We start from the raw sequence: 15,655 nt of genomic DNA, 5'->3' as shown, positions 1-15,655 counted from the left end.
CGTCTTGTTTACATGGGAAAGGGGGGCGGGGCTTCGCCCTCAGAGCGGAGCGTCATTTCTCGCTCCACACGTCTCCTCTTTTTACTGGCCAGGAAAACGGGCGATCTATCCCACGTGGGTCTGGCTCCATTCCATTGGCTCTGACGAATCCATAGAGAGGCGGGACTTATCATTTTCCCGGCAAACGGAGAGATTTGAGCTGCATTGCTTCCACTGTGCGTGAAGTGGCCGTGAGGCCTCCACTAAAGTCTCTCTCTATTTGTTCTGCTTTACTCAATAAAAGTAAAACCTTTACAGATATACTGTCCACACACTAGGCTAACATAATGGAGACTTCCAGGCTTCGTCCTTTATGTTTTATGGGGATAAAGCCCCTGTAAGTAGTTTTTTCCCAAGCAAATCTGAGTTTCTTCTTTTTTTGTGTGTCCCATACAAATATCAAAATATATATACTGATTTTCACATCCAAACACACTCACTTATGTTCCCTTTTATCATGACAACAAGAAATTTCAAGATATACCTTTTGCTTTCATAAATATGACAGTTTTAGTGTGTAAATGCCCAGCAGTGTACGGTCCGGGGGCCCCTATCGGGCCACTTGTTAGATGGTTCGATTAGTCTATCACTACTATACTTTGATCTGACGACTAATTTGCACATCATGCTCGTACCGGCATGGCTTCGCCCTTCCCAGGCATAGTTCATCATCTTCCGGGGTCCTATAGCCAGTGTTGGGAAAGTTTACTTTCTACATTAACTAGTTCAAAGTTTAGTTTACAAATTTTAAAAAGGAACTAGTTCAGTTCATAATTCAAAATATTTGAACTAAGTTCACGGTTCCAAAAAATGAACTAGTTCAGTTCTTTTTTTCCATACGTTGCTGCGAGCTATTTTTTTTTTAAATTATTGCCACAGCCCAGAACCACAGACAGCAATTATTTTATCAGTTTTAACACTGAAGCGATGCATCAGATTTAATCTTCTTATCCAATTTGAATCCTTATCCAACCAGGGTTTACATTAGCATTGAGGGGACAGCATTTCCCTAATGATTCTTTGATGCTATGTTGCTGTCTATTCACTCCACACTAGCAGCAGTTGCAGAGTTTACCCCTACACTACATTCTCAAACACATGCTGCTTAAATGGTCTTTTTTAAATAAGGAATTATTAAAAGAAAAACAGGACAGTAATCATTAAGGTGCAAATGTTTGCAAAGAAAGGTCAGATTCCTCCCATCCTCACCGACCTTGTCAGTAACTTCATAAACTCTTTAAAATTATTATACGCCGCCTCTTTGCTACACTTATTAATGCGCGTTTATGGTGTGTTTTCTATAGAAATCTGGTACCCCATTGAACGATGTTAAGCTGAACGAACGCGCCGTTCATAGACACCAGAATGAACGAGAACAGTGACGTTCATCGGGCATTAATACAGTACGTTGAGTTCACGTTCGCCCAAAATATCAACAAGTTTATGAACGCGTTCAGGCACAACACTGTCCCAAAAGGGCCGGGATCGCACCTCACCCAGCATGCCTCGGCCTTCACTTTTTTCACTACAGAGTTTTGTTGCACCCTGTGACTCCGGCGTTAGACTCTTTCGACTGAGTTTTAAGATGGGTTGGATGGGTTACTGACTAAAATTTATGCCCCCACCCCCTAACTGCCTCAGGGAAACTTGTAAATATAATAAGTCAAATAAGTCAAACAAGCAAGTTGTATCTGGTTTAACCCTTTTATTCCTGTAGGCGTTTTTTAGGTCTCATGCTGGAAATTGCATTTACACACTAAAACTAGGATAACGCATGTCTGATGATAGTGACAGTGAGTCTGTCGATCAAGATGAGGATGGAGACATAGTAGAGGTTGAAAATCCTCCTTGTTGAACACCCCACAATACATTCTGTGCTCCCTCTGGCATAACATTTCTAATGATATCATGTCCCCCCCTTCAGTATTTTAAGACATTCTTCAGGTTATTGTAGGCCAGTTGAATGTGTATGCCATAAAATTTGACACAAACAAGCCCTTTAAGTTTACATGTTTTGTATGTGGATTTTGTACATACAGTGTTGGTCATTTCATTTCTTTGTTTAATATTTTTGAATTTATGTTTGAATCCATTTGTGGTTAATGTGCTCAAAATGCACTACTTTCTTAATGATTACATTGCTTGTTTGACTTATTATATTTACAAGTTACCCTGAGGCAACAGACCTAAATCAAGTTAGGGGGTGGGGGCATATATTTTAGTCGGTAACCCATCAAACCCATCTAACAAGTGGCCCGATAGGGGCCCTCGGACCGTACACTGCTGGGCATTTACACACTAAAACTGTATGATTTATGAAAGCAAAAGGTATATCTTGAAATTTCTTGTTGTCATGATAAAAGGGAACATAAGTGAGTGTGTTTGGATGTGAAAATCAGTATATATATTTTGATATTTGTATGGGACACACAAAAAAAGAAGAAACTCAGATTTGCTTGGGAAAAAACTACTTACAGGGGCTTTATCCCCATAAAACATAAAGGACGAAGCCTGGAAGTCTCCATTATGTTAGCCTAGTGTGTGGACAGTATATCTGTAAAGGTTTTACTTTTATTGAGTAAAGCAGAACAAATAGAGAGAGACTTTAGTGGAGGCCTCACGGCCACTTCACGCACAGTGGAAGCAATGCAGCTCAAATCTCTCCGTTTGCCGGGAAAATGATAAGTCCCGCCTCTCTATGGATTCGTCAGAGCCAATGGAATGGAGCCAGACCCACGTGGGATAGATCGCCCGTTTTCCTGGCCAGTAAAAAGAGGAGACGTGTGGAGCGAGAAATGACGCTCCGCTCTGAGGGCGAAGCCCCGCCCCCCTTTCCCATGTAAACAAGACGTAATGTTCGAACCGAGAGTTTTAGGCGCGTCATTGATTTAGGAGGCTGTGATTGGAAGTCGGGACTGGAGCTGTCAAAAAGCTGGACAAATCAAAATTGCCCATAATTCGGGATGTCCCGGGCATGCCTACCCCCGGAAATGATGCATTCTTTCATTGAAAACTCATAAAAATAACGGAATTTATGTTTAAAAAGTCATAATGTGATTCGAGTGCTTTGAGTTTGTTTTGTTTGGCGATTAGTGGCTTTAAGGCTGAACGCCTCTTTACGCCCCCACTGGAAGTGTTTTTTTAATAATGCGCCGTTAAAGGCGTTGCGTAGCCACGCTTTGCCAAAGGGACACTCAAATCTTCGCAGAAACGAATAAACGGAAGGTCTTCTACAGTCTCTGATAGAAGATTATGAAAGAATAACGCATACTTCTCGCTAGAAATGCCATCGAAATGCATACAAATGCTGATGCTTTCTTAAAATATTGTGTTTTTCACGGAGATTATGCTGACCGTCCGCCATGTTTTTCTTTTCGCTACCGGGAAACTTGATAGTCACGTGACCTATTTGCAAAGCAATGTAAATGAATGGGCCAAAAGAAACGTAACATAGTAACGTTATTTTGGGGGAAAACGTAACATGACTACGTTTATCACGGTGGACCAACGTAGCCATTTCACGCTTTTTTTGGAGACTGGGTTGCGGGTCACTTACCAAGGTCTAATTCAATTATTCTTTCATTCACAACAGGAGGAAAACATTTTCATGGTGAATGGTTTGCCTAAATAGATTACCATCTCAAATAATTCAATTTCCGTTAATTTGATTGATTTCATACCAAGGGGGAAAGAAATCTTAATTTAAAACCATTGCATTTCTAATCAAACATTACCCGAGAAAGAGGCCTGGGTGAAAATCTTTTATTACCACTTTCTTCACTAATTTAAATAGAAAATGCTGATGGCTGCCTTATTAAATGGCACCACCAGTTTTCAGTGTGCGACTAGCTCCAATGAGGAATCGTCGGAATGAACTACTTAACCGCTTGCAAGCTGCATGACCGGTCCTGGTATGATACACTGAGCAGACACAAACACCGACATATACAGAGAATCTGTGCTTGGCCATTACCACAGAGGATTCAAATGAAGCAGTTCAGTCATCTGATCCATTCCCATCAATTATTCATCCTACTCTGGGAGGTGGAGACGCTGGGCTTCTCTTCTCAGAGAGACCCAGGAACCCCATCAATTCTCATGAGCAAAAGGCAATGCGATGCAAAAGCGGAGTGAATCACTGCAGAGTGAAAACTAAAGTTGGGAGTGGTGAAATATCCTAAGTGCTCCAGAACTAGGATGAACTATCAGGCGTAGAGTTAATCTAATTGTTGCAAATCCCATAAAAATACAAAACGTGGAAATATAACTTATTGAGCACATCTCCACCAGGTGCAGACTGATGCCGACCAATGGTTACGCCGTCGGAAAGCAAAGCAGCCTGACCAGAGCTGCGAGCGGAAAACACCTTGTGGAGACATTGTGTGAGTGGCAGGCAGAACTGGCAAGCTGCCACAGATAATAACATCTGAAATAAATTTGATGTGGGGAATTCAATCTGTAGTGATAGGGACGGCTGCAGCATTAGAGTGAAGCTCTAAATGCTATCTACTCATCCATGGAATGAGGACTGACACGCAGTCTCGGAGAATAGATTGTGCAATTAGCAGCCTTTGTGCTGTTTTGACACAATGAAAGAGGGAAATGAGATTCAACGTTGTCATGCATGGTTCTCTGTAGCCCTGTGATTCCCATAAGATATTTCAAAAGTACCGTTTCAGGTGAGTTTGTGAGGGCTGAAACAAAATATCATAAAGCACACACAGCGAGGGTGGAAGAAGGAGTTGAATTGGTTCACGGTTATTTATAATCTACAATGTTTTATTTCCACTCACGCGGTTGGATTTTAAAATACAAAATTCTAATGTGTTTTTTGTTTCCCAATATTTACGGAGCACGCCACCTCTTCAGCACTAAGTGTCTCTTACAACAAATAATGCAGCATTCAAAGCAGGGCGAGTGCTCTTTGAGTGGGCATTAAAAATACGTTTGAGTTTGACTTAACTTTATTTATCATTCTCCTAAGTAACCCTCATCCTTCTAACATATTCACAGCATTAAAAGGACTACGGGCCAGCAATTAACAAACTAATCAAAGCAAAACTTATTTCTTCTAAAAACAAGTCTTGTGTAATTATTATTAGGATTTTACCAAATGTACAATTACGTATTATTTGTACGTATAATTGTGTTAAGTAACAGTGGTGTCTACTTCAAAATGATTGGCAGAACCCAGTCTATATTATGGCTTGAAGTTTAGGTAGAGCATCAAAATTTCTGTCCTTTCAGCAAACAAATGTGTGTTTTTTTTGGTTTATTTTGTAAACCTTAGTGAATACATTTTAACTGCTATCGACTTGACTGGCCTACTGTATAATAAACATAAACTAAATGGTGTTTTATCTCATTTGGGCTGCAGCTATAAAAACCAGAGCGCAGCCAGATGAGTATATGTTGGTCTCAGCCACATGAACTAAGAGACTATAACCATAAAAGTAAATGACTATAATGTTCCTATAAAGTGTCCGTGGTTCTCGGTGGTGAGTTTACGGTTACCTCACCACGCTCCATTGTATTTTACACTTCCCATGGCATCACTGTAATATCCCTCCGATATTCCTATTGGGAATCGCAGTGTAACTTTGCCGTTAGAGGTAATCTATACGAACAGTATCGCTGTTTTTGGCATTATTTAAGAAACCACCGTGATATTCCTGCATTATTTGATACTCGTCCACGTCGTTGCAACATAACGCAGCCCAGTGTGACAGGAGGCTCCCTCCTCGAGCCCTCCCTCCGCCTCTCATGTGTCTACATCTCCATCCCATGGCCGTCTCTAGGTGATTTAGCGCCGCCAGTCTCAAGCAGGTGTCCAACATGGCGATCACGGGGAGCGGATCTCTCGCTATTTCTCTCTTACTTTTCGTGATTTCAGTGGCGTTTCTTCCGAATGGTAAGTTCTTATTTTTATCTATTTTTTTTTTTACGGTTGTTGTTGTTGTTGCGGTGGTCTATTGCGCGTTCGTGCGCGTCTCTGTTGTGTGCGTGTGTCCGGGATGGGATGCACGAATTGCCAACCTTCGCCCAGCTAAAAGCCGTGAGGAAGCGTACGGGGGGGAGAAGTTGTGGAATCGTTTGCGCGCTGGATGCGCACGAGCTTTTTCCCCCCCGCTCGAATCCCCGCATCACCGATGTCGACTCCCAAACATCCCCGCCGCTTTTCGTCAACGTTGGGCTACTTATCACGTGATTTAAGCGCTGATTTAATGGGTGTCGTCCCGTGTTGTGTCGCTGCAGAGGAGTGCTGCTGCTGCTGCTGCAAAAAAAAGTAGTGTTGGCGCAGAGGGAAAGTATCAGCAGCGACCATCGGGTGAAATGGTCGAAACCCACGGAGCAAGTTGAACGCGTTTCATAGTGAAAACGTGGCTCTTTATTTTTTTTATTTTCATGATGAAATAGGACCACGGCTCGGCCGCTGTTGTGCCGTTTAATTTGTAGCACATTGAACCCTCGGGGGTCCCCCAAACTCCCTCCACGGTCCACAATCTCCCGAGGCTGCGCTTCAGGTGCGCTCTGGAGGAAAAGCACGCATTGCAGCTCTGCTCTCGCGGCGTCCTCTGGCCGCGCGTGTTTCCAGTCCGCAGTCTTCACTTCTCCTCCTCGTGTCATTGAGGCTGGAGATGCACATCTGCCATGTCGCTGTTGGGGCTTTCCACCCCTTCACCCCCCTTTTTTTGACAGGGTTAAGCTGCGTGAACCAGAGGTTTCCTAACTGTGAAAAGCACTGAAGCCCGACGGTCCGGTCGTTTCCATCCTTCTTCCAACCACAGCATTGATAACATGCATTAGAGTTGCGTGCGTCAGTGCTGTTGTGTTGTTGTTGTTGTTGTTTTTTGTTCCGGGAAAACATATGACATTACTGGCGCATGCAGCGCGGTCATAATGTCAGCCTGCAGCCGCTTTACCCGCCTCCCAGCGGTGGGATGGACGTGCTGTTGTCTTGTCAATCCCTGGGAAAATGGCAAGCAACAGTTGCGAAGGCAGGTTTCACACTTGAAGTACTTGAGCGACTTCTTATTTGTTTAATATCAGTTTCTTGATATGATGTCCTCTGCATCAGTCTGCAAGAACAACGCCTCTTGTGTGTGTGTGTGTGTGTGTGTGTTCTGTTAGGACTTAGGAAAACAAAAATGTAATCTTCACCAAAAGCTGATGAAATGCTTTTATTTCAGAGTTAAAAATACATTATGCTATTTTGTTGTCTGGCGTCTCCTTGTCACATTAATATCCTCCAGGCAAATCAAATAATGCACCGTGAAAGCGCAGTAACCCAGAGCTCAATGCACAGAGGCTTGCAGCAGCAGCAGCAGCAGCAGCAGCAGCAAAGTGATGTGGTCTCATAGTTCAGGTGAAGTCCCCATTCAAGTCAGAGAAAATCTGATCTGAAGACATTCTATATGTCTGTGTTGTCTTTGTACCGGCTGCTGGCAGCGGGAAAGGGGCCCAAGCTCATGCTTTTTCTGAAGCGCTGACGTCTGCTTTTTGACAGCCTTCCAATTTGTCTTTGTTAATAATCCAAAATCAAGGGATTTGAACTTTGTCTTCATATCTGTTGGGAAAACAGCCTCACTAACTGGATGCTGCTTGTCACAATAGGTGTTCCGTTTGTTATAACAATAGCAAGTAAATAGACTGTGTCAAAGGAAGATAGCTGACCCTGACCTGCTTGAGAGAAAGTTGTTTCCACAGTATTGCACAAAGAGCCGTAGATCTAAAGAGCCGCCTGGGCTGGGCATCCTGTTATGAAATACTGACACTTTTACATTTGAACAAATAATCTGTTTAGCAGTATTTTCCTCCCCCTGCGTCTCTTGGGGCTCGGCATGCTGTAGCATATCAAATGGACTCATTTCAAAAGGTTGCATAATCCCACTTATTGCCAGCTTCAAGTCATTCGTCAGAGCTGAGCGATGGTGAGGTGGATCAATACGAGCTGTCATGAAGCCTCAAGGCGCCTCTCAGTGAAGGGATCTCAGAGAAACAGAAGGAAGCATGCAGTTGTTACCGTGCTCTTGGTTAGCCAGTTGGCACGTGACAGGGTGAGTAATTGAAGATGTCTGTCTCTTGCTGCTTATGGTGGGGTTTGACTTTGAGAAGGAAGCCGCAGGAATCAGCCGGCCGTGTGCTGCTCTGGTCTCAGTTTGTGTTCTGATGTTTAAAAAGAAATGGATTTCCCTAGTTATCATACAAGCGCATCATATAAAAGATCGACACAGCCTACCCAGTGTATGGGCCTAGTGGAAGACCAGTCCCAACCATATATGTTCATACTTCTGTTGAGTTCTGAATATAAAATAATCTAGTGCAAGTGGAAGTGCAAGTGCTCAGATCCATGCAAACATTATTTGCAAAATCCCCCAGCAAAATATGCCCAAAGCACCATTTTGTGTTCAAGTGTGTTAAAATGTCATTCTTCAATGTAATTGCATTCATCAAATGACGTAATAAAGTAAATACATACCAGATAAATGTGATGGAGTAAACGTAAAGTAAGAGAAAAACATTAAAGTGCGAGTACATCGTTACTGTCGTTGAATCAGCACTTGGTTAAATGTATACATTAAAGTAAGTAAGTATACTTCTATAAGTAAGTATTCTATCACTCACTGTGACCGTACAGTTATTTTGTTATGGATTAATCCTAATATTAATTTTGTTGTTCATTTATTGTTCATCTGATCTATAGTTATAGTTTGTTATCAAATAATAATAAGGAAAACTTCCCAAAGCCAGGGTGACCCCATCAAATCGCATGTTTGGACTTTACTCACATTAGAAAAATTCGACCCTCATAAACTAAGAGGCTTAAACGATTTGGCTTTTTTTCTGTTGAAAGACGCGCTTCCTTTTGCTGATATCTTCTCAGAACTACAGTCTGAACCTCAGTACTATCTCTGTTGCAAACCGATGTGTCCTTCTCCCCACCATCTGCATAAAATAGCACTTACACTAAAGTACAATGTTTCAGAATAAATGTTATACCTCACTTAATGGCCTATTGATATGTGCCCTCTTGTAAAGTATTTCATCGCCGGTACTGAGTTCACCACAGTACATCATTTGTAAAAATAATAAACTCTTCTATTTAAAGAAATTGAATTTATTGCTCATTAAATTTGCATTAAACTCTGCTTAATAAGCTTCACTCTAATTGCTAGATAATGCATGTTAGTGCCATTTTCCACGTTATAATTTAGGTTTAAATTATGATCATTTTGATTTATGTTCTATGACGATTTATTACATTATAAGTATGAATACAAAAAATGGATATGAATATGCATGTTGGTTGATGCATGTGTGGTGTGCATGCTTTGTTTTGATACATTGGAGCTGCGCGAGTGCGCGCATCTTTTATGACGTAAGAAACCCTGTGTAACGTTATGCTGGCCAGATCTTTTCAGTAAAGCAAACGGAGCGAACACACCGTTTTCTACCGTTGTTCAACCCATAAACACGCGTAGACTCGTTCTTTCCGTTGTGAAGTGGTTAAATGAAAAGAAACATCTGACTTACGCAAAAAAGGGAACTTTAGCCACTACATTAAGTAGAAAACGATCGCCGAGAGCGAGACAAGATCATCTGAAGCCGAGGAAATACGCGCCGCGCGGGACATGAGTTGACGAGTGAGCCAGCTGGAGCGACAACGCCGTGCACCCGACCGGATTTCCAGACGACTTCAACGATGATGGTTGAGTAAACAATGAACGGAACCGAATGAACGGATAAGCTATAGCCAGCGGACCCTGCTAGTTACGGCGAAATACGGATAGTTTTGCCAACGTAATCAACGTGGCCGAGCTATTGCCACTAGCCACACAGGACATTTTGCTACAAGTGCTATTGCTAGCCAGTTATATTAGCCCATAAGAAGCTCTCCGTAAATTCTGGAAATAAATACGGCTCTGAAATCTCATTTTTGGAAGGCATCAACGTGCTTTGAGGTTAAAGGACTGTTAATCTGGATTTCAGAAGTTTGCAAGAGCTTGCTATAAGAGACTGTCGTAGCGCTAGTACCCAGCTGAAATGTCTGATGAAGAAACTAAGATGGAGGGCAACGTCGAGCTAAACACGAAAAGAAGGATCAAGTTGACCACAAAGGCCTTAGAAGAGAAACTTGATACACAGATGAAACTTAGGAAACGTGTGTTAGCACGCCTTGTCTCCAAAGCAGAAGAAATAGAAAATCTCATGAAAATCGAGTCCAATGCACTTCTGGTGGAAAAGGATCATCTTAGTGATTACTCAAAATTCCTGAATGAGTTTATTGAAGTAAATAATGTAGTTAGCAAACTGCTATCAGATGATGAAAGAAAGGCCGACCAGCAATATTGGAGTGACCCAAACCGCTCAAAGCATGAGAACTTTCTGGTTAAATTGGAGCAGTGGATAATTAACGCAAAACGGCACGCCAACGCCACTAACAAACAAGCTGCAAGAAATGACGCGACGACGCAGCAAGCCGAGTCTGTCGTCGAAGATGTGGATCCAGATGACAGTGCTTCTGCCGTACACGAAAAATATAGTTCAGTCACAGCACGTAGTGTATGCAGTAGACACTCAAGGTCATCCAAAGCGTCCTCTCATGCTTCGTCTCTGCGTAGGATAGAGGAAGCTAATCGTGCAGCCCTACTCGCACGCGCAGCCGCGTTTACAAAGAAACGGGCACTGCAGTTGGAAGAAGCACAGATGAAAGCCAAGAAGATTCAGCTGGAGGCTCGAATGGAGGAGCTAGACATCGAAACTGCTATCGCAGAGTCCACAGCAAAGCTACAAGCTCTGGAAGCTTTCGATAACGAAAACTCGGACGACGACGGTATGAATTCTTACCTTAGCAAGAACGTGCCTACAGCAGCAATCGTCAAACATCATGCTCCAGATGTCAAACCAAAGTCGACCAGCAGTTTTCGAGTTATCCAGGACAACGATGCATCTCACAGTCCAACTAGACACACGTTGTATGTGCAAGAGAGTAACGAACGCGACAATAACACAAGTGCAAGTTGCTATGGAAGGGAAGTTGAACCAGAAAAAGTGATTTTGAACCAGAAGGATATCACCGAGATGTTAGTCACACAACAGAGACTAGCCAACCTACCTCAACGAGAAGTCCCCGTATTCAGTGGCGATCCTTTCGAGTTCCTGCCATTCATGAGGGCATTTGAGCACATCATTCACAGTCGCACAGACAATGATGAAGACCGCTTATACTATCTTGAACAATTCACCAGCGGCGAACCAAAAGAACTCGTGAGAAGCTGCCAACATATGAGCGCACAACAAGGCTACATTGAAGCAAGAAAGCTCTTGAGCCATCACTTTGGCAATGAACACAAAATAGCTGCGGCCTACGCGGACAAGGCTATCAACTGGCCTCAGATCAAAGCAGAAGACGCCAAGTCACTTCACAGCTTCTCCATCTTTCTCACTGGTTGCAACAATGTCATGAAGAGCATGGAATATCTTGAGGAGATGAACAGCTCAGGTAATCTTCGGATTGTCATCTCAAAATTGCCCTTCAGACTCCGCGAAAGATGGAGAGTCATAGCCTTTGACATACAGGAAAGGGAAGGAAGAAGGGCAAGGTTCTCAGATCTCGTGAAATTCATCAACAGACAAGCAAAGATAGCTTCAGACCCACTGTTTGGTGATGTGAAAGAGTCCTTCGAAGTAAACGAAAAGGGCAAGTCAAGCTTTAGACCTGCCAAGAGGGGCGGACCTAAAAGAACCACTGGCTTTGCTACAAGTGTTAAGCTAGACGAAGTGGATGCCTCAGAACCAAGTACAAGCAGCCAGTCAAGCAATGCGTTTCAAGAGCCATGCTTGTACTGTAACAAAAGACACACCCTGAGCGCATGTAACAAAATAAGAAGTCTGCCAAACAAGGAGAGAATCGAGTTCCTTAAAGGTAAAGGACTTTGTTTCGGGTGTTTGACCCAAGGGCACATGGGAAAGGACTGCAAAAGGAGAGCCACGTGTGAATTCTGCAGCAAGAAACACCCAAGCCTACTTCATAGTAAAAGGGACGAGAGCACCGACCAAGAGAACACCAGGCCTGGGAGAGGTCAAAGTTCTACCAGTGGACACTCAACTCCACGAGAAGACGCGTTAGCCAAGAGTGAAGTCACGGCAGTCACCGGGGCCGGAGGCAGCAACTGTATCCTGTCCATCGTGCCCGTGCGCATCAAATCCAAGAGGAGCAACACGACAATAGAAACGTACGCATTCATGGACTCAGGAAGTTCTGCTACATTTTGCTCCGAAAGATTGATGAGACAGCTTGGCGTCCATGGTAAGAAGACTCAAGTGCTACTCCGTACTATGGGCCAGGAGAAGCCTGTGTCCTGCTACGTGCTCTCAGATTTAGAAGTGTGCGGTCTGACAGAGAACAAGTACATAAGCCTGCCAGATGTTTATACCCACACAGACATACCTGTAACGAAGGACAATGTTCCTGTTGAAAAAGACTTGGAAGGATGGCCGTACCTGCGGAAAGAAGTGCAGCTACCACAGATCGACGCGGGTGTTGAGATGCTAATCGGAATGAACGCTCACTCTGCGATGGAGCCGTGGAAGATAATCCACAGCAAAGACAATGGGCCTTATGCAGTGAAGACGACCCTCGGTTGGGTAGTTAATGGTCCTCTCAAGAGAGGTGACGATTACCACAAGTCAGACCACTACAGTCAACGGGCTTCAGTCAACAGAATCTCAGTCAGCGGTGTAGACAGTATGCTACTGCAGCAATACAATCACGACTTTCCAGAACAAGCCTGTGAAGAGAAGTCAGAAATGTCGCGAGAAGACGTGCAGTTCATGAAGTCTGTGACTGAGACAATCAAGAAAGTCAATGGGCACTACAGCATCAGGATGCCTCTCAGAAACAAAAATGTGGTGATGCCGAGCAACAAGTGTGTTGCTGAGCAACGAGCATCAAACCTGAAAAGGAAACTCGCCAAAAACTCCAGCTTCCATGACGACTACAAGACCTTCATGCTGGACCTGCTGAGCAAAGGCTATGCAGTGGAAGTTCCTGAAGACGAGCGCAACCGCAACGACGGCAGAGTATGGTACATTCCCCATCACGGCGTGGTCCATCCACAAAAGGGAAAGCTGCGGGTTGTTTTCGATTGTGCCGCTTCGTTTCAAGGGAAGTCACTGAACGATGAACTGTTGCAGGGTCCGGACCTAACTAATAGTCTGGTTGGAGTCCTGACGAGGTTTCGACACAAACACATCGCACTCATCTCCGACATCGAAGCGATGTACCATCAAGTAAGAGTCCCCGACGAGGACTCTGATCTTCTACGATTCCTTTGGTGGCCACAGGGGGATCTGAGCCAGCCTCTGCACGAGTACAAGATGGTGGTTCACCTGTTCGGGGCCAAGTCAAGCCCAAGCTGTGCCAACTACGCTTTAAGACGGACGGCAGAGGATGGGAAAGGCAGCTCATCACCTGAAGCAGTAACTACAGTCCTAGAGCACTTCTACGTCGATGACTGCCTGGTTTCAACGTCCGGCGAGAAGGAGGCTACGACCTTGACCAAAGACCTCATTGAACTTTGTGAAAGTGGAGGATTTCACTTAACTAAGTGGTCAAGCAACAGTCGCGAAGTGCTGTCATCACTTCCCGAACAAGAGCGAGCAAAGGAGATCAAGAATCTAGACCTGGACAGAGATGAACTACCCATGGAAAGGGCCCTTGGAGTGGACTGGTGCATAGAATCAGATTCCTTTAAGTTCCGGATCCACGTGAAGAACATGCCCATAACAAGACGGGGTATCCTCTCGGTCGTAAGCTCAATATACGACCCCCTTGGATTCCTGTCGCCGTTCATTCTTCTCGCGAAGACCCTCGTCCAGAGTCTCTGTCAAATGAAGCTTACCTGGGACGAAGAGATTCCAGAAGATGTGGCGAACAGGTGGTTCGCTTGGCTGTCTGACTTGAGCCAGTTCGCCAGCTTTTCTGTCAGGAGGTGCGTCAAGCCTGAGGGATTTGGGCCAGTAACGTCAGCACAACTGCACCATTTTTCCGACGCTAGCGAGAAGGGCTACGGCGTCGTCACTTACCTCCGCATCCAGAACAGCCATGGTCGAGTCCATTGCTCATTTATTCTCGGAAAATCCAGAGTGACGCCGCTTAAACCAGTTACAGTACCACGCCTTGAGCTCACCGCGGCTACCGTTGCGGTGAAAATGGATAAACTCATGAAGCGAGAGCTTCGGATGGACCTCAAAGAGTCCGTGCTATGGACAGATAGCACCACCGTTCTTCGATACATCGACAACGACAGCGCTCGGTTTAAAACCTTCGTGGCAAACAGAGTGTCGATAATCAGAGAGAACACAAGGCCAGAACAGTGGAAGTATGTCAACACGGCTTCTAACCCAGCTGACCACGCTTCAAGAGGAATGAAGGCAGAGCACTTCTTGAAGTGTCGGAGTTGGATTGAAGGTCCTGACTTCCTAGCCAAGAGTGAATCTCACTGGCCGGTCTTATCAGAGTTCTCGAGAGAGATAAGTGAAGACGATGCTGAGGTGAAGCGTACGGCCAGCGTGAACATCATCGAGACCATCGACTTAACCACAGACCCTCTCTTCAAGCTGACTCATCACTACTCCGACTGGCACAGTCTGAAGAAGGCGGTCGCCTGGATGTTAAGGTTGAAGGAGTTGCTTCGAAGTCTGTGCAGAACAAGGAAGACGTTTGCGTCTCAAGCCCAGTCTTCAGAAAGTCAAGATGTGAACATCAGAACAGTTGAGAATCACATGCAGAAACTGAGATCAACCCTGAAAGGAACTCATTTGACTGTCAAGGACGTCAGAAGAGCAGAAACTGCCATCATTCACTTTAGTCAAAGTCAAACCTTCCATGAAGAGCTTGGCGCACTGCTGAGAGGTGAAAAGGTCAAGAGAAGCAGCTCTATTGTGAAGCTGGATCCTTTCCTCCAAGATGGGGTTCTCCGGGTTGGTGGAAGGTTGCACCAGGCAGCTTTGCCAGAACACACTAAGCATCCAGCCATCCTGGCCAAGGATCACCACGTCACAACCCTGATCATCAGGAATGCTCACAAAGAAATTGGACATGGAGGGAGAAACCACACCCTTGCTCGGCTGAGACAAAGGGTCTGGATTTGCAAAGGCAACACAGCCGTGAGAAGCGTGCTCTCAAAGTGTGTGAAATGTCGGAAGAGTCAAGCCGCCGTGAGTGAACAGAAGATGGCGAATCTACCACCTGACCGTCTACTGCCGAACCATCCACCATTTACCAACGTCGGTGTAGACTATTTTGGCCCCTTTGAGGCAAAGCGTGGACGCGTGCAAGTCAAGCGTTATGGAGTATTGTTCACTTGTCTCACAGTCAGGGCAATCCACTTAGAAATTGCACATTCTCTCGACACCGATTCATGCATAAACGCAATGAGAGGTTTCATAGCCAGAAGAGGGCAAGTGGAGGTCATGAGATCTGACAATGGAACAAACCTGGTAGCCACAGAGCACGAGATCCGCCAGGCGATGAAGGAGTGGAACAAATCCCAGATCTCAGAGGCCCTACTGCAGAGAGGAGTCACCTGGATCTTCAACCCACCTGCCGGGT

The 15,655-nt window shown here is 44.7% G+C and overlaps 1 protein-coding gene across 3 annotated transcripts in view; it reads left to right on the top strand.

The window, feature by feature from the left end:
* Positions 1-5,610: 5,610 nt before the first annotated feature.
* Positions 5,611-15,655, top strand: part of cadm1b (cell adhesion molecule 1b) — a 111,174-nt gene continuing 101,129 nt past the window's right edge. Inside the window, exon 1 of one of the 3 annotated variants that reach the window (XM_062561198.1) lies at positions 5,611-5,950. In XM_062561198.1, the coding sequence (XP_062417182.1) occupies positions 5,875-5,950 (76 nt within the window). In that variant the 5' untranslated portion in view covers positions 5,611-5,874. The remainder of the gene's footprint in view (positions 5,951-15,655) is intronic. The other 2 variants (XM_037464330.2, XM_037464321.2) reach the window with 2 other exon arrangements.

Source organism: Pungitius pungitius, chromosome 3 (assembly GCF_949316345.1).
Source record: "Pungitius pungitius chromosome 3, fPunPun2.1, whole genome shotgun sequence".
In the NCBI taxonomy this organism is placed as follows: Eukaryota; Metazoa; Chordata; class Actinopteri; order Perciformes; family Gasterosteidae; genus Pungitius; species Pungitius pungitius.
This window is presented reverse-complemented; position numbering and strand designations above follow the sequence as displayed.